The sequence below is a fragment of the Ochotona curzoniae genome, unplaced genomic scaffold, assembly GCF_017591425.1.
Source record: "Ochotona curzoniae isolate NIBS_2020 unplaced genomic scaffold, NIBS_Ocur_1.0 patch47, whole genome shotgun sequence".
Taxonomy (NCBI): Eukaryota; Metazoa; Chordata; class Mammalia; order Lagomorpha; family Ochotonidae; genus Ochotona; species Ochotona curzoniae.
In genome coordinates this window covers 381927-408068 of record NW_024467025.1, presented here as the reverse complement: position 1 = coordinate 408068, position 26142 = coordinate 381927, and the positions used below count along the sequence as shown (strand labels likewise).

The following is a 26142-nucleotide window of genomic DNA, read 5'->3' as shown; positions in this document are numbered from 1 at the left end:
CTCTACATTTCCCTCTAAATCCCACCTTTCCATAGCTGCGTTGGTCTCAGTCTAACATTGAAACCTGGAATGAGTGAGCACATACTCAAACGCTGGCACAAAAGCCTGTGAACTTGGAGAGAGAACAAAGCTTTTTCATATGATAAACAATGAGCATGAGATTAAAAAGCTTCGTTTCCTCTTCTTCGCATCAGCAAATACCAGTTGTCAGCACTGAGTAACCTACCCCTCCTGTTCCTGAGAGATAGGGCTATTCTTACAGCCTCTCATTGGTGTCATAGCTTTCACATGAAATGGTAGAAATGAAATGGCAATGCAAGAAAGGTTTTTTTTTAAGGATTTGTTTTATTTGAAAGGCAGAGGTACAGAAAGGAGAGAGAGATCATCCACTTTCTGATTCACTCCCCAAATAGCTGAATGGCTGGAGCTGAACCAATCTGAAGCCAGGATCCAGGAAATTTTTTCTGGGACTCCCATATAGGTACAGGGACCTAGTGACTTGAGTCACCCTATGTTGTTTTTCCAGGCTGTGAGCAGGGAGCTGGATCAGAATGGAGCAGCCAGGACATGAGATGCCACATGGGATGCTGGTGCCATAGGCATATGCTTTTCTACTATGCCATAGCACCACCCCACAAGAAACTTCTACAAGTATGACTTTTGTATTTGTGAGTTCCACCCCACCCCTACATATTTAATTCTGCTATCTCCAACAGTCTCTGAAACCTCACCATGTCTGATATCCTAAAAAATTCTCAAAGAAGAAAAAATACAATGCAAAAGACAGGGCTAGAGTGGTAGATAGTGAGGTCATCATGAGAACGAAGGGGAAATGCATGTATCCAAAGCCATGGAGGTGATTCATCAAGGGAAGGACCCGAAGGAGGTACGCAAGAATGTATAGTGCCCACATGGGCCATGATGTTAGACTTCTGGGGAAAGAGCCCAGTCTCTAGGCAAAGCATCACACAAGACCAGGCCTCACAGATCATCCATCAGTGGGAAGCTTCCTTTGGGAAAAGCCAAGAGACCTTTCTTTTTGTCTTTTTTTTCTTTTTGATTTCTTGCTGCAAGAGGAGCCAGCTTTCTCCTGGAGTTGCTGCTTTTGAGAGCCTCACACAGGCTACAGCAGGGTGCACCAGCCCACGTCCCACGCCAGCGTCTGCTGGGGTCCTTTGAGCCCCTAAGCCCTTCCTGCAGAACAGGGAAGGCGGAGTCAGCAAACAGATGGGATCCTATGTTTCTAGGAAGACCTTTCTTCTCCTCTTCTCCCCTCTTCATCTCTTTGTTCTAATTAAATCATGTATCAAAGAGAAATTCCCACATTGTGTAAATAATGCGATGAAGGCCTGTTTGCAAACACACAGGCATGAATGTTGGGACAGCAATCACCACGCTGCTGGTCCAGGGACCCACAGTGGCTTCCTGGGGCTGGGCTGTGTCCCAGTCAGCACCCACCTCCCATGTCCCAACTGGATCCTTTCACAAAACATTTTCACTACCACGATGGCTAAGGCCTTCATTTGATTCATTACCAGAAAAACCAGCTTTTTTATGCTATTTATCCAAAGCCAAATTAACTCACACAATTAAAGTCACCTAGACTTTGTGTTTCACTAAAAGCATTGATGCGATCAGAGCCAACTCTGGGCTGAAAAAGCTCAAAGCTTTTCTGGAATATTCTGCAGCATCATCATTTCTAGGTAGTTTAGTAGTCAAATGGATATTGTTCATTTATCAGCCAAATAGAATACCTGTTCAATACTGCAACTATAAGTGTTAAGTCCTAAATATGTATAACTCGATAAATTATAATTCATAATTGTGATACCAACTTAACACTAGCTGATGCTCTCGGATTTCTGCTTCAAATTGGAAACTTCATGCAATCTTCAAAGCATATCCCACTCACCAAGTCCTATCTTGGTCATCTCTCATAGCCACCCTGCATACCACACCCTCCATTTGTTTTTGTTTAACTTTTATTATCATTGTTATTAGTAGTAAGTCAATAAAAACAGGATAACAAAGCGAAAAGTTCAGGATAAATAACCACTTCCTCACAAATTAAAACACACGGGCATGCACACACACACACGCACACAGACACACACACACCCTCCTGCACGTAGGCTACTTCCTCCCCACCTTTCGTCTGATTGTCCCAACAGGTACACAAAGCTGTCCACAGGACAGTGTGTGTTTGTGGCGGACACTGAGCCGTGGGCCTTCAGCTGTGCAGGGTCCTGGGTTATTTCTTACTCTAGATCACCAGCTTCTCCACACTCAACGTGCTGGTGGTTTCATCCTCTTCGTTGGATCCAAAGTAACCTGGGAGGTCCAGCATCCTCTGCTCAGCCTCGGTGAGGCCAAAGGATGTGTTGTCATAGAAGGCAAACTCAGGCTGAGTTGGGAAGCTCTGACACTTGTCCTTCCTGCACTGTGAAGGGCTCAGTGGGCTGACCCTCTGGTAGCCATCTCTGGGGCGGGTGGGGGAGGACTGCTTCCTTGAGAGACTCCTGTGACTGGGGGATGGTCCTCTCCGGGCCCTGTGTGGCTCTGTTCTCTCAACCCCTGTCTGGCGGTGGTCACCCAGCTCTGGTTTCCTTGAAGGCTGGCCCATGGCATAGCATTTAGGAAGTGGACTTAAGGGGCCACTGCTGCCTCCTGCACCTTGCAGAGCATCCTGTTTCTCAGGAAGTGGGTGGGCCCCTCGACTCTGAGGCCGGGATCTGTCCTCTGCCTGGTCCCAGGGCCGCATCCTAGAACCGTAGGCACTGGGGACCTGGCGTGGGGTGAGCGTGGACATGCTCCTCTCCCTGAACGGCCGGGCCTGCTTGGCTTCGTGAAAACTAGCTGTCCTTCGGAAGTGAGAATTCCTGGGATGGCTCCTGTCTGCGGGTGGCCCTCTGACACCCACATGCCTGATCTGGGACTTGCGGATCAAGGTCTGGCTGGGGCTTATGGCACAAGCGGTCTGGGACACGCCTCGATCCAGCCTGGAGGGAGGTCTCTCCCCAGTACTGACCGCAGGCTGCTCAGCAAAGGGGGATTTGATGCGGAACTTGTTGGCAGCAGCTTCTTCCGGGCTTTCTAAGTCTAAGGGGGTGCCAGCAGCAGCCTCAACAGCCGTGTCCGTCAAGGGACTCTGAGATACATGGTACACTTTGGTGGTCTCTGTCAGCCCTTTCTTCTTCATCTCCTTCAACTGCTGCTGGGCCAGACGGTAACTAAACAGAGGCGGGATGATCTTCTGGGCGTTGGATTGGAAGCTCTCGCTGCCAGAGGCGTCATCCTCGGGAGATGCGGGCACGCTGCGCCGGTAGGTCAGGGGGATACCCATGTCACCAGGGCTCCCCGCGTGCCCATCGCCCCCATCCGAGAAGCTGCCCCGTGTCTCGCTTAACTCGCAGATGTTCTCTTCGTCCGAATTCTTCCGGAAGCCAGCAGAGCGGAGGGAGTTGTGTCGGGCAGGGGTGCTGCACTTGGCCGGGCGGCCGAATCTCCTCCACAGCGTGATGAGCACGGTGGCCACAATGATGAACATGCATAGCGAGATGCCCGTGACGGTCACCACGTTGTTAGACTTCACTGGACCCTGGGGCTGAAGAGGAGATGAGCTGGAAGGCCGGAGCGCTACAGAGGAAGAAAGGACATGGGATCTCAAGCGTTGCTGAGCTCAGGCGGGAAGAGGAGGGAGGGAAGATGAACTCCTTTGCTAAGTGCCCAAGTCCCTGCATCTCACCCTATTGTCAGCTCTCCTCCCCATCTTACTTTGTGTGTGTCGATGGCTTTCTGCATCCCCTTACCCCTCATCTCTAAGGCAGATAACTTTCATCTTTCCATGCCAATAACACTCCAGCAAACATGGTAAACTCTCCTAAAACCTGCCTAACCATCTGTAAAAAGTGTGGTGAGCAGCAACCTCACGCAGTAACATGCTACAAGAGGAGCCAAATCTTGATATTCCTGGCGGGGAAGGAGTGTGTTGTTGTTCTAATGGGAAGCAGAGCAGCTACAACGAGCAGACTATGCCAATTTTCCATAGGAAAGCTAAAATGGCAGAGATTGTGATGAGGCCTGAGGTCATGGAGCCCAACTGCGGGTTTAAGAGAAGGTGGGTGAACTGAAAAGACATGGAAACATTTCCAACAGGGAGGCTGTCAGGAAAGAAAGGAACTCCAGAGAACCAGTTCTAAGCTTCACCTGCAGAGTTCTTGCTCTTTCTTTTGTTTCATTGCTGCTGGTCTTTGGGAAGATAATAAATGAGTCAGGAATAAAATTCCCCTTGTTGGGTAAATTTAAGCTTAAAAACCAAAAAAGGTGGGTAGCTTAGTACAGAGTCATATCTAGTCCCCTTCCAGGGATAACCACATTAACTGACCTATTTACCCTCCCTCTGCTCCAGAAGTTATCTTTAAAGAGAAAATTGTAATATACCTATAACACAACAATGTCGTGCAGCAGATGAGGGCAGCATCCTATATGGATAAGGAAGGAACAGTAAAGAGCGATGAGGATTCATGAAGATAAGAGAGACTCAGAAACCAGCATGGGACAGAACTAAAGAAAGTGATTCAGAGTAGGGCCCAGGCCTAGGAAAGAAAACAAGCAGGCAGACTGAGGGCTTGGTGAAGAGCCTGGGTCTGAAGCTCCAAGAAGGAAAGGAAGGGAGAACCATCTCCGCAAGAGGATGGAAGGCAGTGAGCCGGGCCAGTGATCCAGCTGGGAAGACAAAACAGAAGAGGAGTTCTCTAAGGCCCCGGCTCAGACAGCCAGGGGCCTGCACTTCAGGCTTAAAGGTACTCTGAGATCGAAACTCAGAAGAACACCTAAGCCTCCGAGATCTCAAAGGAACAGGAAACTGAGGGTGATTGTCTCATCTGAAATTATAAAGCAAAAGTGGCAGGACCTGAAAGAAAGACAATCTACAAACCAGGGTCAGAGAAAAGTCAGGGAGGTGAGATGCTGCGTGGGAACAGCCAGGATTACTCATTATCATAACCTACAGGAAATAAACACGACTCAACCCCATGAACTGGAGCAAACCTTACAAAGCCCATGAGTGTCACATCCATAGACCACTCACATCCAACACCCAGGGAGCACTTTTCGCTTCTCCCCTTGCAGCTGCTTAGCAAATCCCAGGAATGGCAGTCCCCAGGAGATAGCATGAAGAAATGTCCCCACCACCTCCTCCTGCTGGACAGGAATGGTAAAATATTAAGGTCTCTCAAAGGGTAAAAAAACGTGTCTGGTCCTCACTTTGACAAATAATGTGGTCCCCTTGGGCTTCAGTGAGACGGCTAGAAGAAAAATTAAGGACAACTTTTTTTCCCCCCAACTTTTGGTGAGGGAAACTAGCAGGAGAAATAACAACCTGAAAACCTTAGGAAGACAGGATCATCTCACTCCATTTTTGCATCTCAAAAAAAATGTTTATGGCTAACTTTAATTTGCATTTATTTCTTGTCACTTCCCCATCTTCTCCAGTTTTAAATATAATCCTTTCAATGACAAGATACTCTCTCAGCTACACCCATCTTAGAAATTCTAACAAGCTTAAGGGCAATGCAGCCAGCAATCATCAAAAGGCATGAATGAGCCCACTGGACTCAGACTGGTGATGGGTTCATTGGTCCTTCAGCTGGGGGCCTCGAAGTGCAGACTGCTGAAGGAAGCAAGGATACCTACCAGCACACTCCTCCAGGGAGCACAGAGAAGTCTCCAAGGACGGTCCAGGACAGCCGGGTCTGGAGGGGAAGGAGGTGAGACACACCCGACGACGCTCTCTGACACCATCCCCACATGTGGTGCTACACTGGCTCCATGGCTGCCACAGTCCCCAAGTCTCTGCAAGGACACAAGTCACGTTTTTAGTGCTACTTCATTTGAGAAAATCTAACTTCCCCCAAATGAAGCAGCAAAACTCAAAGCTCAGGCTGTGAATAGTCAGAAAGTAACAGCAGCTCCCAGATGCAGATGGCTGGAAAGAGCATTACTCTCAGTCTTAAAGCAGTGCTACAAAATCTACAAAATTTCAACCTTCTTAGCACCCGTTAGCAAGATGAGGAAAGAGGGCAACTGACTAGTTTGGAATATAAAGACGGGCTTCTCTGAGGAAAGATGGTATGTGACACGGTTCATCTGGAGCACATAACACGTTGCTAAGAATCTACCTACAGCTATAATTGTAAGGAGTTATTCAAATATCCCACCCTGCCTGGCGCTATTGCTTCTTCCTCACAGCTCACGAAATTCGTGCCAATCTAGTCGTCCACCAATCAGATGTAACCTGGCATTTCACCTGAGAATCCCACCCACAATCTCCCAACCCCGCCCACTCACCAATCATCCCTAGACATTCTCCCCACCTCCTTGCTGTTCTCCCATCACCTCCATCCTGTTGCTGCCCCCATTGCATCTGGTGTTTTCAGCTCAGGATGAAGAACCAGGTTGCGGGAATTAGCTGTGCGTAACAATGTAAAAACTAGAACTCTTTAAAAAAAATTATTTATTGGAAAGTCAGATATACAGAGAGGAGGATCTTCCATCTGATGATTCACTCCCCAAGTGAGCGCAACAGCCGATGCTATGCTGATCCAAAGCCAGGATCCAGGAGCTTCTTCCAGGTCTCCCACACGGGTACAGAGTCCCAAGGCTTTGGTCTGTGTTTGACTGCTTTTCCAGGCCACAAGCAGGGAGCTGGATGGGAAGTGGAGCTGCTGGGATTAGAACCGGCGCCCATATGGGATCCCGGGGTGTTCAAGGCAAGGACTTTAGCTGCTAGGCCACGCTGCCGGGCCCTAGAACTCTGTTTTAAAGAACTAACAGTAATGGATTGTTAAAATCCTCACATAAACTAAAATGGGGATGTAGAACCCAGAGGAGCAACACATATCCATGGAATTTGCACAGACCTGCAGATTCTCCTCTGGGGATCTCTTCAAAGGCTCAAAAGACAGCCTAAGGGCACGTGCAAAACCAGACAAAGTCTCCTCATGGCAGAAACCTGAGCAGGGAAGGCACAGCACTAAGGACCAGACTCAGCCAAACCCTCCTCCCCATCTCTTCTACGGGCAAAAGCCTTAATCTCCAGGGAAAAAACAGAAAATCCAGATACCAGTTATTGCCAGGGAGTAGAAAAAAGGAAAAACTTCGTCACCCTTGAACCAAAAATTCCCTATGCCCAGACTAGTTGAGATCATCTACCCTTAGGGAAAGGCAAAATCATTCTGAGACTGAGGGACCTAGACTGAAGCTGAGCCAGGAAGAAAAAATGCTCGCCTTCTACTCCAGACTAGCAAATAACAAATAATAAATAATAACATACTACTGTTACGGGAGCAGTCATAGATGGGCTGAAAACTCTGTCATGCAAGCTTAAGTCCAAAGCAAAGGGGGGGACAGAGCAAGGGGAAAAGAGAAACCTATCCATCCAATGGCTTCCCTAAACACAAAGCAACACCTGATTTTTATTTTTTTTTAAAGATTTATTTATTTCTATTGGAAAGGTAGATACAGAAAGAGGAGAGACAGAAAGATCTTCCACCCAATGATTCACTCCCCAAGTGACCACAACGGCTGGTGCTGTACCGATCCAAAGCCAGGAGCCAGGAACTTCCTCCAGGTCTCCCAGGCAGGTACAGGGGCCCAAGGCTTTGGGCCATCCTCAACTGCTTTCCCAGGTTACAAGCAGGGAGCTAGATGAGAAGTGGAGTGGCCGGGGTTAGAACCGGTGCCCATAAGGGATCCTGGCACGTTCAAGGCGAGGACTTTTAGCTGCTGGGCCACGCCACCAGGCCCAACACCTGATTTTTAAATCTTCAATGCACTGAGGGCAGCCATAGCAATGGGAAAAATCCAAATATGGCTCAGTTCCTTATTATACTATCCCATTACTCACAGAAAAGATCAACAGAAAACAAGAGTATGCCCACTGCTAGGTATAAACCATAAGACTGCTAGGTATAAACCATAAGACCTCTGTGTCTGTAATTCTAAGCAGGATGTCTAACTCTCAACTGAAAATTATGAGACACATGCAGAAACAAAGAATAAACAGCACATCATCAAAAGATAAAGCAATCAAGATAACCAGTCCCAGACATTAGAATTATTAGACAATTTCAAGAATTATAGTTAATATGTTAAAGATTTTAGTAGAAAAAGGTCAACAGGATGCATAAAGAGATAAGCGATTGCATCAGAGAGCTGTAATCTAAACAGCTGAATGGAAATGTTAGAATTTTTAAAATATAATAGCATTCCTGAAGAATATCTTTTACAGGCTCATTAACAGACTTGACACAGGCACAAAGATAAAGAAGACGCTGGCCCAGTGCAGTAGCCTAGCAGCTAAAAGTCCTTGCCTTGCATGCACCGGGATCCCATATGGGCATCAGTTCTAATCCCAGCAGCCCCACTTCCCATCCAGCTCCCTGCCTGTGGCCTAGGGAAGCAGTCGAGGACGGCCCAAAGCCTTGGAACCCTGCAACCACGTGGGAGACCCGGAAGAAGCTCCTGGCTTCAGATAGGCTCAGTTCCAGTCATTGTGGCTGCTTGGGGGAATCACAGACAAAAGATCTTCCTCTCTGTATATCCTACTCTCTGTATATCTAACTTTGCAATAAAAAAACAAAATAAATCTTAAAAAAAAAGAAGACCCAAGAGCTGTGGGAGAATATTAAATAGCATCTCATATTATAGCTGGAATCTCTGGAGAAAAAGAGAAAAAGAAAAAATATCTGATCAGATACCCAGCAACTCTCTACAATTAATGAGAGAAACCAAACTACAGATCCAAGATGCGCAGAAAACTCCAAGAAGGATAAATACAAAAAAAGCAAACAACGTGGACTCATCATTTACAAAAGGCAAACAGAACATCTTGAAGGGTGTACCAGGAGGATGGATGTAGAAATGGAGCATATGTCGGGGAACAAAGGTGAGAATGACAACTGACTTCTCATTAGAGACTATGGGAAAGGCTGCAATTGTAGCACAGTGGGTTAGGCAACTTGTTAAGCCACCACTTGCAATGCCAGCATCCCATACTGAAATGCTGGTTTGAGTCCCAGCTGCTCTGCTCCCATCCAGTTCCCTGCTAATGTGCCTGGGAAGGCAGCAGATGTACTTGGGCCTGTGCCACCCATATGGGAGCTCCAGACAGTTTCTGGACCCCAGCTTCTGTCTGGCTAGATTGTATTGCTGCTGTCTTTTGTGAGAGTAAGCCAAAATATCAATGACCTCTTCTGGTATTTTCCTCTCTCTGTCATTCAGACATTCAAATAAATAAACAAATCTTTTTCTAAAATCTACATAAGAAACCCAGTGCAACAGCTTAGTGGCTAAGAGTCCTTAACTTGCATGCATCTGGATCCCACAACAGCATTGGTACTTATCCCAACTGCCCCACTTCCCTTCGTGTTCTCTGCTTGTGGCCTGGGAAAGTAGTAGAGGATGATCCAAAGCCTTGGGACCCTGCACCTGCATGGGAGACCCTGAAAAATTTCCTGGATACTGGCTTTGGATCAGCTCACTCTAGCCATTGCGGCCACCTGGGGGGTGAACCAGCAGACAAAAGACCTTTCTTTCTGTCTCTCATTCCCTCTGTATATCTGTCTTTCCAGTATAAATAATCTTTCAAAAATAATAATAAAATAATTTTTAAAACCTATGCAAGCATATCTCAAGTGCTGCAGAAAATCTTCCAACCCAGAATTCCACATTAAAAAAAATACCTTTCAAAAATGAGTAAAGAAGAAATACGTTTCCAACCAAAACTGTGAGAATTACCATGAAAGTCTTCACAACAAAGAATGTAATGTTTAAAGAATTCCCTCATTGAGAAGGCATACGATGCCAGACACAAAACTGTATCTAATCAAAGAAATAAGGAGTGTTACAAACAGTACATCTAAAAGTAAATGTAATTGTCACTTTTTAAAATGCTGGTAACATATTAGGTTGTGCATTTGCATGGCGCAGAGTGCAGTGTTTCAGCACACCAGCATGCCCAGTTCCCAATCCTGCATCCATGTCTGGATCCTGTGAGCTCCTTTCCTCCAACTCTTTATGCAGTAAAATGTATTACTATAAACCATATTCACTTCACTGGTTTTGCATCACTAGGACCCCTGTCTCAGTGTTTTTTTAGTTTTAAGTGCTCTAAAATATAACTGACAATCTAAAGCAGAACTATCACTATGTATTATCTGTTTAATCATATGTATAATAATTATATAAAGGAGGAATAAACAAGAGCATGTTATTCAAAATTCCTTATGTAAAGTAGTATACCGGCTGAAAGCACCAAACAGCATCATGTATATAACTTGGGATCTTGGGAGGAAAAAAAGAAAAGGACAGAAAAAAATCCCTAAAACACATATGTTATACATTCCAGGAAGACCATTAAAGATGTATTTTATAATAAACTAGCAGTATTGACAAAATAAATCCTAAAGATATTCACTAGCTCTAAAGAATATGGAAAAACAAGCAAAGAATAGAATGGCACAAATATAAATCCATAAAAATAAATCTTGATCCAACTAAATATAATTAATCTAAACATACCAATTAAAAGAGATTGTCAGAGTAGCTAGAAAGCATGATTTAACTGCATCCTGGGTTTTTTTAAATTTTTTTTTAGATTTACTTATTTATTTTTATTAGAAAGGCAGATATACAGAGAGGAGGAGAGACAGAGAAGAAGATCCTCCGTCTGTTGATTTACTCCCCAAGCAGTCACAATGGCTGGAGCTGAGCCAATCCGAAGCCAGGAGCCAAGAGGTTCTTCCAGGTCTCCCACATGGGTTCAGGGTCCCAAGGCTTTCAGCTGTCCTTGACTGCCTTCCCAAGTCTTAAGCAGGGAGCTGGAAGGGAAGCAAGGCTCCTGGTATATGAACTAGTGCCCACATTGGATCCCAGCATGTGCAAGGTGAGGACTTTAGTCACTAGGCTACCATGCAGGGTCCATTCTGGTTTTGTTTGTTTGTTTCTGTTTTTTTTTTTTTTAATCGCTTCTGTATAAAAAAACTTTTGTAATTTAAATATTCATTTCTCTGAATTCAGGAGTTTAGTTCCTAAAGCCTTATGTTAATGATACCAAGATGGTGCAAACAACCTAATTATGCTGTTTAAAAGTGGAGCCTTTTGGGCCTGGTGCAACAGACTAGTGGCTAAGGTCTTCACCTTGCACTTGCCAGGATCCCATATGGGCACTGGTTCTAATCCCAGCAGCACCACTTCCCATCCAGCTCCCTGCTTGTGGCCTAGGGAAGCAGTCGAGGAGGCCCAAAGCCTTGGAACCCTGCACCCACGTGGGAGACCTGAAAGCAGCTCCGAGTTCCTGGCTTCTGATTCGCTCAGCTCTGGCAGTTGTGACTGCTTGGGTAATGAATCATCAGATGGAGGATCATCCTGTCGGTCTCTCTTCTTCTCTGAATATCTGACTTTCCAATAAAACTTTTTTTTTAAAGTGGGGCCTTTCAAAGAATTTACATTGCATTAGGTTACAAGGTTGGGAACCTGATGATTAGTTCCTGGTGGTTTCATTAGAGACTGCACAGATATGGATATGAACATATATGAACATGACAAGGGGGAGCAATCCAGCGAGGACAGCGACAATTCTAAATGTAGATACACCTGATACCAGAACTCCAAAATACATGCAAATCCCTCCTAGAACAGCTAATGCTATTGTTAAATGCACGTGTCTATTCCAAACAGATATGCAACTATCACCAAATAGAACTGAACAGTCCCCTATTTAAAAAAGAATTATAGTTTTTATCAGCACCTGTTCAACCTCAAGACCCATCAGGACCTGCCAATTACAGGTATCAAAATATCTTCTGCAGAAAAGTCTCTCTTCTCATGCTGCTAAGGAAATAACAGAGCTCTACAAACAGGGAAAGTGGGTAGAGGAGATGCATTCTCTAGTGAGCCAAGTGGTGCAATCTTTGGAGTGAGTCATGGAATATGAGTCCTTTATAGCAATTAAAATTCTCCAGGGATTTTCTCAAGCATAGGATCATTACAAGCCAGGATCCTGGAGCAGCATCAACTGAGGTGTGGTAACTATGTTCCATCCGGAGGTCCAACTGAACACAATATTGGTTCTGTGCCTCCCGGATCACACTGCAGCTCCTCATGAGGCAGAACAATGGGCTGGCTTTGTCCTCATGGCTTCCAAACTGTGCAGACATTCAGCCCTCAGCGTTTGAAAAGCTCTGGGGTTCTCATGTTAAAAACTCTTTGAGTTAAAGTATCCTGATTTATTTCTGGAAAATCTACTGGGAATTACACATTAAGTCAATGTACAATTCAACCTTCTCTTATACTCATAATTAAGACTATAAAAGGTAGGACTGTAAAAGAATTGTTTTGTTATTCTTTCTGAACTACTCTTTTGTTTTACATAAATATAAATATGATTTATTTAAATACATGAAACCACCTGCCAAACTAAAAACAGAGATTCTATCAGCAGGGACCAGAAAACAAATTCAATTTTTGATAAAAATATGAATCCTAATATCCCCCAAAATTTCATTTTAAAATGCTAAGTGTGTTTGTGCCTTGAAAGTAAACCTCATAGCTTGCAGGATAATTAATAATAAGAGCATTTAAATTAATGTTTTCTTTCTCATTGTTTCTAAATCAAATTAACCATACAGGAAGTCACTCAAATGAAGCAATGATCAAATTTAATGGGGAACAAAGAAGTCCTTAGGTGATCCCTGATGAGATCTGACCCCTGAAGATCTCTGCTGGTAACTCTGAAACACTTGGCACCCATGAGAACTCCTTAAGCAATTCTATGTGTTAAGAGATGAGGGGCAAAACGACCAATGTGAGTACTTGTTGAGTCTTTTGTTTGGTCCTGTTCAGGAGTCCATGCATGCACCCACACCAACGGAACAAACCTGTCTGGCCAGGTCAAAAGTCTCTCAGGCCACTCACTACAGAACTCATTAATGCTGAGAGAGCAAGCTTCACCTGGAATGTGGAAAGGGAGATTTGTTTCTGCCCCAAGACTTCATTAGACATCTCCTGAAGACCAAGATACGTTCATGAACACAGAAGAAAATCCACCATGCCCAGACTGTAATAGTACGGAGATCTGGGATAAGCAGTTCAGATATTCTTTGCACAAAGCAAAGCTCATCACTGAATAAATTGTGTTCATGCCTGGAGTAGTGGACTCTCAGGTGGTTACAGAAGCACAAAGTGAACGAATACGTCAAGAAGGAAAATAACAGAATCTTTTTTATGGAATTTAAAATCATTAGAGGCCAGTACCATAATGCAGCACATTGAGCCACCACTTGAAATGCCAACACCCCTTACAGGCACCTGTTCATGTCTCGGCTGCTCCATTTCCAATCCAGCTTCCTGCTAATAGCCCAGGAAAAGCAGCAGATTTGGCTCCACTGCCACCCACATGACAGACCTGCAGGAAGTTCCTGGATTCAGCCTGGCCAGGCCCCAGCCGTTGTAGCTATCTTGGAAGAGAACTAGCAGAAAGACAACTCATCTATCTCTTTTTTGCCTCTTTCACCCCCCTTCTCTCTAATTCTGATTTTCAAATACATGATTGTATATATATATATATATATATTTTTTTTTTGCAAATGCCTCATATATATTTTTTCAAAAGCATTATATTGTTAATTACATGGGTTACCAGTGAACTGTGTTCTAGAACTGCGGTAAAAGCAAAGGTCAAGTTAGTCTACTTGTGTTCTGGATCTACACTTCAACATCACTGATACTGGATAAGTTACTCATCTTTTCGTCCCTCTATTTCTTCACCATAAAACTGACAACCTACTATCATTAGAGCTAAGGGACTGAACACTGATAAACCACGCAGGACAGTGCCTGGTGCAAAACGATCACTGTGTAAGTATTTACCCCACTAGGTGGGATAAGCATCCAGATCATTATGCACGTGCTCCAAGTTACTCTTCATGTAATATCCTAAGATCCTGAGACAAGTTTGAAGAAAAGCACAAATATATAAAATACACTCATTCCATTTTTTAAAGAAACTAATCAGAGATCCCCTGGCTCATGCTAGCCGTGCGAGGTTTCTGAATGACATCAATTTGCAAAAAGAGACCATTTTTACTGGTCAGAGCTATCCATGTACACAGTAAAGAACTCAATTCAGTGATAAATTTAAATACAGGCTTAGTCTGTCTTATCTGGAATGCTTGGGACCAAAGAAGTGCTTAGCATTTCCAATTTTTAAAATATTTGTGGATACCGGAGGAGACATCTTGTGGAAGGGACCCAAGTTTCAACACAAAACGCATGTGAGTTGCAATTACAACACACATGCATACTTTCTGGTTCTATGCAATAGTTTTAGTGTGTTTACATTCAGTCACACAAGGTCAGGCGTGGAATTCTCCAATGGTGATGTCACACTAGCATGTGCCAGTTTTGGAGCATTCTGGATTTCTGGATTAGGGATATTAAACTGAGTCTAACAAAGCAAAGGAAGGCAGAGTTGGAGCCGCTGTCTCCCTGCCACATGGAGGCTCTGTGGTCTCCAGGCAAGTGCAATTTCTCTGGTTCTTGCTCCTTGCCCTGCTGTGTGGCTGCGTGCATGAGGAAGCCATATGGGAAGCCCTCAGCCATTCCACAGTGTGAACATGCAGAGGACCACTCCCCTTCTGCTCCTTTCCACAGCTCCTGCCGCTGCCACAGGAGCTGCTAAGGGAAAACCCCTGGATTTATAGACACCGGATGGAAAGAAGGGCCAGCTTGGGGAACCAAGAAGGTGGCTCCCTGGCCTTCAAACATCTTTACACTGAACGGCCTGGCATTCTGGGCTTCCTTTGGGTCATTTCCAATAAATCTGGTCAGATGGTTTCTCCCTGAACAAGTGCCTTCTTTTGAAAAGTCAAGAATATACTGGATGATATTTAAATCCTTTTTGTTGTTGTTATTGTTTGAGAGAAAGAAAATTTCCCCCAAAACTGATCCACTCTGCAAATGACTGCAACATCCTGGACTGAGCCATGCTTTAAGCCAGGAGCCAGGAATTCAATCTGGGTCTCCCTTGTGGGTGGCAGGAAGCCAGTGACTCGTGCCACCACTTCCTGCCTCCCAGGGTGACATTAGCAGGAAGATAGAATCAGTAACTGGGCTGGTCCTGAAACCCAAGCACTCAGATATGAGGTACGAACATCCGAAGTATCGTGTTACTGCTATACCAAAGGCCTCCTTCAATCTTGGATAAGTAAATTAGTTCCATCTAATTGTTCTCCTACTAATAAATGCTTGAGATTAGCAAGACGTGAGTTTCTAACTTTCATAAACAAGTAGTGAGCACCCACTGATTTAACAGCCATAGTAGGTAGACCAAACAAAGCCTATATAAAGCTCTGAGGCAACATGAACAGGGTTTTGCTGCCAAATAAGCTTTCTCAATTTGCATAGGTGGAAGGGAGTGGGGAGACATTCATTAAACAAACAACAACAGAAGTGAGAAAATACCATGAAAAGGAATTCAAGATGCTGCACTGGCTTACAGCACAGAAAGTTAACCAGAGAGTTAAGGGAGAGCAACTCAAAAGAAGACATGGTGGTCACATTAACATTACTGGGGGCAAGGCAGGAGGTGGGTGTCCTGGGCCCTAGAGCAGAGCTGAAGATAGTAGAGAGGCAGCCCAGGCTGACCATGAAGGGCCCACAACTTCACACCCTCACACCCAGAGAAGTGGCAGAAAGCTGTTAAGCAGGGGAGTAGCCTCAGCCAGCCTGCATTTTCAACATTCCCTCTGATTGTGCACCCAAGGGACAAGGAAAAACCATCCCACAGTGTGACCATAGAGCTCTGGTAAGGGATGATGGAGGACACAAATCAAGTGTTGTCAGTGGAACCAGGGAGGAACAGAGAGACTCCAGCATGGAAGAGGTCGGAAGGAAGAGACTCCTGGGATTCTGGTTTGAATGTTGATTTTGGTGGTGAAGTCCTATACCAAGGAAGCTTAGGGGTAGAGATTATGAGTTCTATTCTGGACCTGTTGCTTCGGAGGTGCTTGGGAGACACAGGAGAGATGCCAGCTATTGAATAGGGCTTGGATGCAGGGGAAGACTGGGGCAGAGATGCCTTTCTGGAGTCTGCATCAAGACAGTCATCAGCATGAGTCGGGGTATGCAAAGAGCTCGAATTACAGACAACCAACACTTCAGAGATGTGTGGAGGCAAGAAGCATAGTAGACAGTGAAGGGGCAGCCAAGGGAGTTGGGAGGTAAACCCAGAGCCAAGGTCAGCGACGCCACAACCTGAGAAGGGGCCCTGGATTTGGGGGAAGCTGAGACTCATTCACTAGCTGCTCTAGTGAGAGTATTTGTAAGCTGGGTGGGAGCCAGCTTGCGGTAGGCTGAGGTGACTGTGATGCAAGGAAATGAACCCCACCCAAAGCATAAGCAAGGACTTCAAGCCACTGTGCTAAAAAAGGAAAAAGAGAACAAGTACAGGGAAATCTCAGAGAAACTATGTTTGGGTGTGGTTTTTTCTTTTGCTTTTACATAGAATTAAGCACATTTCAAAGCTGATGAGAATGTGCTGGAAGCAGGGGTCAGACCAAAAGCTGAGAGGGCGGATACTGATGAACAGCTTCCTGAACTGAGCAGAGGGGCCAAGTGTCACAGTGCAGGGAACAGGTTATCACATATCAGAGGAATGGCACAGCTCTCCTGGACACAGGAAAGGAGTGGGATAGCATGGCTCTAATGCCCGGAAGCTCAGTGATCTGGTGGGCGAGACTCTCCTCCCAAATGGCTTCCAGCTGCTCCACTGGGTGGGTGGCAAGAGCAACTTTGAGACTAAGTAGATAGCAGCAGATGGATGAGAGAGGGGCAAGAACTGCGGTTAAGAGGAGCATGAACCTGCACACTGGGAAGCATGCAGGCCCAGCTGAGAACCAAAACATGATCTGTTCTCAGTGGTGCAAGTGAGTGTGCCTGGGTGTGACCTCGCCGTGCAGACTCAGCAGCAGGGGTGAAGTGGGTGGCTGGCAGATGACTGGATCCATGAGGAGCAGCGGTGTGGCCTGGCAAGTGCACTGAACGGACAAGATGGCAAAGGAGTTTAGGATGTGAGTAGGAGGCTGGTTACAAGGGACAGGTCATGGAATCTAGGCTGGAGAGAGCAGTGAGTGTAGGCAGGGCAGTGAACACTGGAGGGCAGAAGGGAGAAGCTGAAACAAAAGGCCCTCTAGGGAAAGGAAGTGGGTACATTTGCAACAAGGAATTCTGGCGATTACAGACAACAGTGACAGGTTGGGGCTGCCAAGAGGCTGTGGACTTTGTGAAGATCAGACCGGCAGGTGGTACAGACCATCTTGGTCAAGTTAGAATGCTTGCTAAAGGTAGCCCACACTGCGGCAAAGGGAAATGCGAGGAGCTGCAGAATCATCAGATCCAACAAGGCAGGACACAAATGCAGAATCGCAAAACATCAGAAAGCCTGCTATGACATCTCACGAGCACAGCTTCATTCCTGTCATGAACAACTTAAGAGAAAAATCATCATGCTCAGCTAAGAGCAGGTAGAAGTTACTAAGCACAAGTCAGGATTTAGCTTTGACTTCCCAAGTCACTACCTTATGATGTCCTACTGGGATGTTTATCCTACACTAACAGCTGCTACTTCCTGGGTACCAGGACACCATGCGAATAAGGTGACATTTTCTTCTAGTCCATCTCCACAGCTCTCTGAGGGAGTTCCTTTCATTATTCCTATTTTACTGATGGGGAAACTGAGGCTTGAAGAAATTCAGTAAGTGGATCTCTTTCACAATATGTTTACTTTTTTCAGACAGAGACAATAATGCTAAATTAGTACATCATGGGCAATGACTATCAAAAGGACAGCAGAGTTCACCTAAGTTCTAAAACAACTGGTGACATGAGGACATCCACTTGATTTTTAAATGCTGAAAAATCTCAGTACTCACCTATATTTCTCTGAATGAGCATGCACTCCTTTTCCTTTGCAGAAAGCTGGCTTTTTCTTGATGCGCCAAACTCAAAGCAGTATTTGTTTTTCCCCACATCAAACAACGTGCAATTGAACGCGGTTCTCCTCTCTCCCAGTGGCAGGCTGTTCTGAGCCAGCTGGACGGTCCCCTCCCCTGGGCGCCTGGGGGCCTCCTTGAACACAGCCATCACTCCTTGGACAAAGATGCACGGTGGCGGCAGCACCATGACCTCCACCACAGACTCGCATGTGAGTTCTGGCGCCATGACTAGGTTGTATCCAAACTTCTGGGCCAGGTCAATGGGCCCTGTGGTGGCCATGACCGAGTCCCTGCCAAGCAGTTTCAGCACCACGGTAACATATGCTTCTGGCCCCACTGGTGCACAGCCAAACTCAACCCACTGGCCCTGTGCGAGTCCCGTCCTTTTGCTGGTTTTTATCTCCAGTGGCTGTCCGGGACCCGTTCTTGTCTCAGGAAGGCTATTGGCGAAGGTTACATCCACCAAGACATTGGGCTGGTCCACAGGAAAGGGGCACAGGGGCTGACTGGTAGAGAAGCCCACCTGGAAGGTGCCTTCTGCTGCCCAGGATGTCCTGTTTAAGTCAATGTGAAAGATGGGCCACTCCACCTTCAGCAAGGCACCTCTCTCCCACCACGGGAAGGGAGTGCTGTTGTCTGTCACTTCTGGAGCCATTGTCAGGAACCAGTAGTCACCAGCCTCCTTGAAGCAGAAGCATTCAAACTCCAGCGTTCCCTGGGACTGGTTGGTCAGGAGGGACTTGGTAGTAACAGTCTGATTGGTGCTGGCTTCCCAAAGCAGGACAGACACATTCCTTAGGGTGCCATTACCCTCATCAAAGTACCGGAAATCCACAGACACCGTGCTGTTGCTCAGGGCTACATGGCCTGGTTCTCTCAAGAAGAGATATTCAGCTTCACCAAGAACTGAAATGAGATAGTCAGGGTTGGCTTTGAAAGTTGCACTGGAAGAGCACTACCCATGACATCGATTTTTTTAAAGATCTACTTACTTATTTGAAAGTTACAGAAGGAGAGGGAGAGAGATATTTTTATCTGCCAAGTCACTCCCCAGATGGGCACAAAGGCCAGCAGTAGGGAAGGCTGAAGCTTATCCTGGTTTTTCCCATGGATAGCAGGTATCCGTACTCTTAGGCCATCTTTCTCTGCTTTTCCCAAGCCGTTAGCAGGGAGATGCATCAGAAGCAGAGCAGCTGCGACACCAACAGACACCACATGGGGTGCCAGCATTGCAGGTGGCAGCCTTACGTGCTATGCCGCAATGCCGACCCCATTTCAGACATGTGAGAAGTTGGAATTGGGATAAGAATGACATAAAATGATATACAGGTCCTGGGAACTGGACATTACTCTTTTCTTTGTTTTCTCACAATCACTCTTGCTTCTGGCTGAAATATTCAAGTGATAAGCACTGCTGTGAAGTCACAGTGTTCAACAGTGTAATCCATCTGTAATGAAAATCTACAAAGATGGAGCAATTGATAATTTTCAGAGTTAAAAATTTAAGACCTGGTCTGGCCTTGTGGCATAGCAGGTAAAGTTGTGTTATTTGGCACCAGCATCCCATATGGGCACCAGTTCATGTCCTGGTTGCTCTGCTAACAGCCTGGGAAAAGGAGATGGCCCAAGTGTTTGTGCCCCTGACACCAACATGGGAGACCTGCACGACGGGATGGCTTGGCCCAGCTCTGACTGATACAGCCTTCTAGTGAGTGAACTATCTCCCTTTCTTTGTAAATATGATTTTCAAATAAATTAATAAATCTTTAAGAAAAAATGCAATACTTTCCATTTCTTATTTTAATCATACTTTGGTGTTTAGGTATTTAGAGGAAATGGATACATGGAGTAAAGGCTGAGAAATCTCGTTTTGAATAACACAAATTGGTCTAGGTTATTTAAAATCCAAAACTCTAAATTGTCTCAAAGTTTTTTCTTTAATATTTGGGATAAGCTTTTAGGAGTTTTGAGCAATAATGGAGCCAATATCCTCAGTTTATGTGAGGCAGACATTTTTAGATGGATAAGAAATGTTGATACTCTGCTTTGAGAGGCTCACCCAGGGTCCACAGTGGACACTTTGGGCTTGGTTTATTTTAAGGGCATTACAGCAACCAGCACTGTCCTAGACACAACAGATGACTGCTAGCCTCCCAAGTATCATTCAGCTGGGATCAATCACATCTTTTCAAGCGAGAGCCTGCACAGCAGCTGAAGTGAATAGTGCAGATCCAGACACACAAGAACCCTTGTTTCTATTTTGAACCCTGTCCAGACACATATCAAAGGAAGCAGAATTTGGCAAGGCAACAGTCAGCTGGCCCACAGCTAGGGTAAGAACTATTCTAGATTTAAAGAACTGTAGCATCCTTTTGGCTTGAAGAATAATGTCAAGTATCTACCGTTCTTGTTAGATATACCACACGCAAAGATGACACACACATCACATATGTTCAAAGGTTCTGGCAGTCATGCTTGCTTATGCTAAATCAATGATTATTAGACTCAACACATGCATATATTGGCACATGTATGTTCTCAATCAGTAAAGCAGTTTACCTATTTCATATGAAGGCGAGGTGAAACAAAACATAAAATTTAGATAAACCCAAATGCCCAATCACCATTTGCTTGGAATCCATAATAGCAAGAGGCTGTTTTTCTCCCCACCTAGGACGAATGCAAATCTCGAGATAATTCCCTTTTGGATGAAGACAACTCGAGGTTGGGGAAGGTCCCAATGCTGGGGGAGTCTGTGGGCTGGCTCAGGGCTGACCTGATACTGTTCATGGCTAAAGAGACTCCAGTGGTCACCACAGCCCATGGAAGCAGTTATAACTGAGTACAAAGTCACAGCTGTTCAATTCTGAAGGAGGGCAGAGTGACCACGTGGCACATCTTAAGATAAACCACTTAATTATCCAAAGATCTAGTATGAATGACAGGGACTGTCACTGAGGCAGATGAGATTCAGATTTGGTGGAGAGTCAATCCATAAGCACCCCATTTCTAGTTGGAAATAGAGAACAAAGATGTGGTGAAAAATGGGCTCTAGCAGCAGACAGGAGGTGCGTGCTGAAGGTCGATGTTGTCACTTTAACCTAGAGCCCTTATCGCCACAGACGAGATCACGTCCTCACACAGAGAACTACCATTTGGCCCCACGAACCTGATGACTTGCATAAAATTTTCTTTCCCTTTATATGTCTGCTATCCCCTTTCTTTTAAAATTTTATTTATCTGAGAGGAGAGCATAGAGAGAAAGTTACTGGGTAAAAGGTATGGAAGATGCTGCTTCATTTAGCTGGCTCTTCCACTGGTATTCATCAGTAGTTTATGTATTGCGTTATAACAGTCCATCAGTTTTGAAAAAAATTTCTACTACCATATCATTAACTGCTTAAATAACTACAAAAGATATGCAAATTGTAAAAGATGGTTCATTTTGCATGTTATTTTAGCATAAGGATTAAGAGAGTAGTCTGAAAACACACAACCAGTAGGTATTACAGGCAGACTGGTTTAAAAGATATCCTAGCAGCAAAACTTTCTGATCAAGCAAAATCATATATAGAACTCCATCATTTAAAATGTCATTATGGGACCCCGGGTGATAGCCTAGTGGCTAAATCCTTGCCTTCAACTGCTAGGATCCCATATAGGTCTTAGTGTGTATTCTGGCTGCTCCACTTCCCATCCAGCTCCCTGCTTGTGCTCTGGGAAGGCAATAGAGGACAGCCCAAAGCCTCAGGACCTTGCACCTGCATGGGAGACCTGGAAGAAGCTTCTGGCTTCGGGTCAGCTCAGCTCCAGCCACTGCATCCTCTTGGGGAGTTAACCAGGGGAGGAAAGATGTTTCTCTCTGTATATCTGCCTTTCCAATAAAAATATAAAATAAATATTTTTAAAAATATCATTGTGTGTGTGAGTGTTTAATACAGAATTATTGGGAAATCAATAAAAGATAACTCTGGATAACATGCTTCTCTGCACTTTGCTAAAATCAGAGTAAGGTTTGCTTTTAATTTTTAAGAGTAAAAAAAATATTTAGGACCCACTGCAATGACTCAATTGGCTAATCCTCTCCCTTCAAGTACCAGGATCCCATATTGGCACTGGTTCATGTCATAATTGCTCCACTTCCCATCCAGCTCCCTGCCTGTGGCCTGCGAAAGCAGGAAAGGATGGATCAAAGTCTTGGGACCCTGCACCCACATGCAAGACCCAGAAGAAGCCCCTGGCTCCTGGCTTTGGATCAGCTTAGCTCCAGCTGTTGTAGCCACTTGGGGAGTGAACCAGCAGACAGATCTTTCTCTCTGTCTCTCCTCTTTATAAATCTGTCTTCCCAGTAAAAATAAGTCAATCTTTGAAAAGAAAAAATAAATTGAAATTTGAATGAAACATACAAAACTGGGGAAGCACATTAGGCTTACAAAGACCACAGTGTCAATGCCCCGCACCGCAGACCCTGCCCTGAAGCTGCCTGTAGGGTCCTGGAGTTCAGTGCATGGAAACTTCCCTTGTAGGTTTCACTGCCAAAACCCACTGCCAACCTACACTCAGGATACTCACCGTAGTCACAGAGCACCACCAACAGCAGATTGGAAAAATCTTGCAACATTGGTTTCATTCTGATCAGCAAAATCCCAGGTCTTTAGTCTCCTCATGTCCTTCTTCTCACATCCAAATTGTGATTTTCTTCTTGATCTCCAAAACACCTGAAAGCAGAACTTCAGACATGATGATGCTGTTCAATGCGATTCATAAAATCATGAAATGACAAAGCCATTCTGGGAACTCAGACTTCCCAGGAGACACTGAAAGGAAATTCTTCAGAACATGAACTTTCCCTGTGGGTGAACAAGTTTCTCTTGCTCCATTCCAGCTTACCTGTCGAGAACATTCAGGTGTGCCCAACCTGGAGCTAATCTTTGCATAATGCCAAGGTTTATCTGTACAACACACCCTTAAGTGAATTTATTGTTATTTACTTAATTGCATCAAAACTAGTAGTTAATACGGATGAAACATTTTCACACATTCAGCTGCTCAGCACTTTGCATGATGAGTCAGGCCAACTCTCACTTAGCATCACGCAGTATGTAGACCAAACCCTCACTGCTTCCCATCTTCCACAAACGGGCTATTACCACTTCCTTGCACAATTGGTGCATTATCTAGATGTCTTTGACATTCTGAGGAGCCACATCCAAATGATGAAATCTTTGGGGAAAAAATACCCGGAATATTATACTAAACATTAACTCCATGTGGTCCTGACTTTCATGACAGATTAACAGCAACTGTCACCTTCTATCAGTCTTCCACTAGTTGCAGCTAGCATTCATGGGGAGACAGGGTCTTCCTGCAGCCATCTCCCCAGGGCGCCTGGGAGGGCAGGAAGGCTTTGTTAGCTTTAAGTTCAAAATGACTTGCGGGAAGAGACCTCTGCTTTGATATAAATAGAATAACACGCAAGGAATTTGAGCCAGTTTTTAAAAACTAGAGTCCGCAAAAAGACATGAAGTTGCTGCTCCCAACACCTGAACCCCCCCCCCCATGGAAGTGTCCGGTTTCAGTCCCAGTGACTCTGCATCCAATCCAGTTTCCCCGCTAACGTGCTTCCCACTGCGAAACAGATGACAGCTCAAGCCGCTGGGTGGCTGCCTCGTAGGTGGGAGACTCAGCTCGAAGTTCAGGCTCTAGGCTTTAGCCTGGCCCAGTCCCGGGTGTTGATGGCATCTAGGGAGTCAATCAGTGGACAGTAGAACTCTGTCTCCCAGTTTTTCAAATAAAGTGAGAAATATTTCTTCAAAAAGACAACTATAATACATTTTCTTAATGTTTACAGTTCCCTGTACTGTTCATTCTTAATGTAGTTTTAACAAGCAACTATACTGTTTTCCAAATACATGTTACATTCTCTACACGAGAACAGAAATTCATGAAATTAAGAGGATTGGTTGAAATAAGCCACAATATACTGGGAAGGAAACTGGTGTGTCTCTATTAACTCTCCTTGGGTCAGTAAGAGTTGGTTCCACAAAGGAAACACTGTATTTCCTGAAAGGAAGACAGGGATTTGAAGTAATCAGGCAGGTGATTAGGGATCCTCTGCTGAACAAATGAAAAAGAAAACTCTTGTTTGGGGAGAAACAGCCCCCTGCACCTGAATGGCATAAGTCAGCCAGAGCCAACAGGTGAAGCCCTGGCATCAACCCATCCTCACAGGTAAGCATGACCACTTCCTTTAAGTCACTGATACACAGTGGCGCAAGGAGAAGCCAGCTCCCCACCTGCTTCCCCATGATAACCATGTATTTTTTTTTAAGTTGATCTACTGGCCCACACTCCAGTTGCCTAAGATGACTGGAACTGGACAGAAGCCAGGCACTCCATGCAGGTCTCCCATGATGGTGACAGACACCCAACTGAGTTATGCCAGGGCCAGGGATCGAACCCAGGCACTCGAAAGTAGGAGGCAGGCATTTCACCCACTATGCCAAGGCCCACGCCAACAAATCTGATTCCCTCAACCACAGTGGATTTTGTAACTTTAACACAGTCTTCTCATGAAAATGAGCAGTAAAATGGACTTGAACTATCATCTATATTCTAAGCTGGATAGCAACAGAATTACAGAATAAATCAGACTATAAATTATTATCCTAATTTGAATACCATAATCTTAACATTTCGCTTTAATTCGATTGTCTACCTTGCTTGTGAATTTTCTTTCAACAAGTTGTACCCAATGCCCTGCCTATCTATACACAATGCATCACAGAGTATCATTTTAAACAGTCAAGAACTTACACACACTGAAAGATACCTGTGCTTTGGCTCGGCCTTGGTTGAGGCATCCCAAGTGCTCGCAGCCCTTCTTCAACGCTTGCCAACTCCGGCCCTGGCACACAGCTCCCTTCCCCACACCGCTTGTATCCCAATGTAATACTTCGTCTTTCAAGCAACAACGCCTGGTATTCGCGGTCCCAAAACTTTGGTTCAGTGCCGCTCACGGCCCACTCAGCCTCCTGGCAACACCTGCTCCCGGACAGCCGGTGGCGCAGACGGGGAGTCCGCAGCGCGCCCTCGGGCTGCGGAGAGGTGGCAGGGACCCGCGGCGGCAGAAGGCTCTCCTTACCTCTCGAGACGCCGGGCCGGGTGACGGGACCCAACGCCCAGTGCCAGGCGCAGCGGAGGCCTCAGGGCCGGCGAGGCTGCGCGCCCAGCATCCCGCGTCCGCGGACTGCGCGCCCCGCCCGAGCCCGCCTCCGCCTCCGCTGGCTGCGCGGCGAGGGCGGGGGTCATTCCGGACCCGCCCCCGCCCCTTCGGGGCCGCGCATCCTTTCCTGCCCGCCTCCAGAGCACTGGGCCGGGAAGCCCGCAGGAAACGCGGCGGCCGGCGGTGGGGAGACCCGAGCGGGCGGTGCGGGGTGCGCTAGCGACCTCCGGCGCGCCCCAGCCCGACCTCACTTCCCCAGGGTCGCTTTCTGATCTAGACCCCGCAAAGTGGCCTAATGCGTTAGGAACTGTAAACTTGTCTTCCGCAGAGCCACGGAAATTTCAGTAGGAACAGGTAAAAATGTTTCTTCCTCTTTTTTTATTTTTTTCTTTTCTTTCCTAGGAGCCAGAAATAGGTCCATTGAGTCAATCACAAGGAAGCATGTGAAAACTGCTCCGCAAGTGTGAAAGCTGCCCTCCTCAAAGACTGCGGGAGGAGCGAGTTCCGCCGGGCTCCACAGCCTGTTCTTGCCGCAGGGAGGTGCTGTCAGGTTCGCCCCAGCCGTCGGGCGACAGACCCCACGAAGAGACAGCTCCTGTGCTGTAAGGGACACTGGAGCCGAGGGCCTCCCGCGAGGCGGCCACCGGAGCACTTTGGAGAGTCCTGTCGGCTGGCATGTGAGTTACTTCTGCGGTTTACACTTGTCAAGGCTCAGGAAGCTCACTGCCTTTCACTGTGATTTTCAACTTTTTTCACTCACTTAACAACATGCTGTTGGCAGGTGCCTTAAACCCGTCACTTTATCTTTTAAAAGATAACCCAAGTGTTCGATTCTAACTATTAAAGACACCTTATTTTCCTAAG

General features: G+C 45.7%; 1 protein-coding gene across 2 annotated transcripts; it reads right to left on the bottom strand.

Moving 5' to 3' along the window:
* Positions 1-962: 962 nt before the first annotated feature.
* LOC121168047 (thrombospondin type-1 domain-containing protein 1-like) lies at positions 963-23039 on the bottom strand. 2 transcript variants are annotated; one of them, XM_040997817.1, is made up of 4 exons: positions 22626-23039; positions 17991-18959; positions 5695-5853; positions 963-3636 (listed from the first exon to the last, which is right to left on the bottom strand). In XM_040997817.1, exons 1-4 carry the CDS (start codon positions 22681-22683, stop codon positions 2264-2266), a joined length of 2559 nt encoding a protein of 852 aa, XP_040853751.1. In that variant the 5' UTR covers positions 22684-23039; the 3' UTR covers positions 963-2263. The 2 variants fall into 2 exon arrangements, with proteins under 2 accessions (XP_040853751.1, XP_040853752.1); XM_040997818.1 differs by lacking the exon at positions 5695-5853.
* Between the last annotated feature and the right edge of the window lie 3103 nt (positions 23040-26142).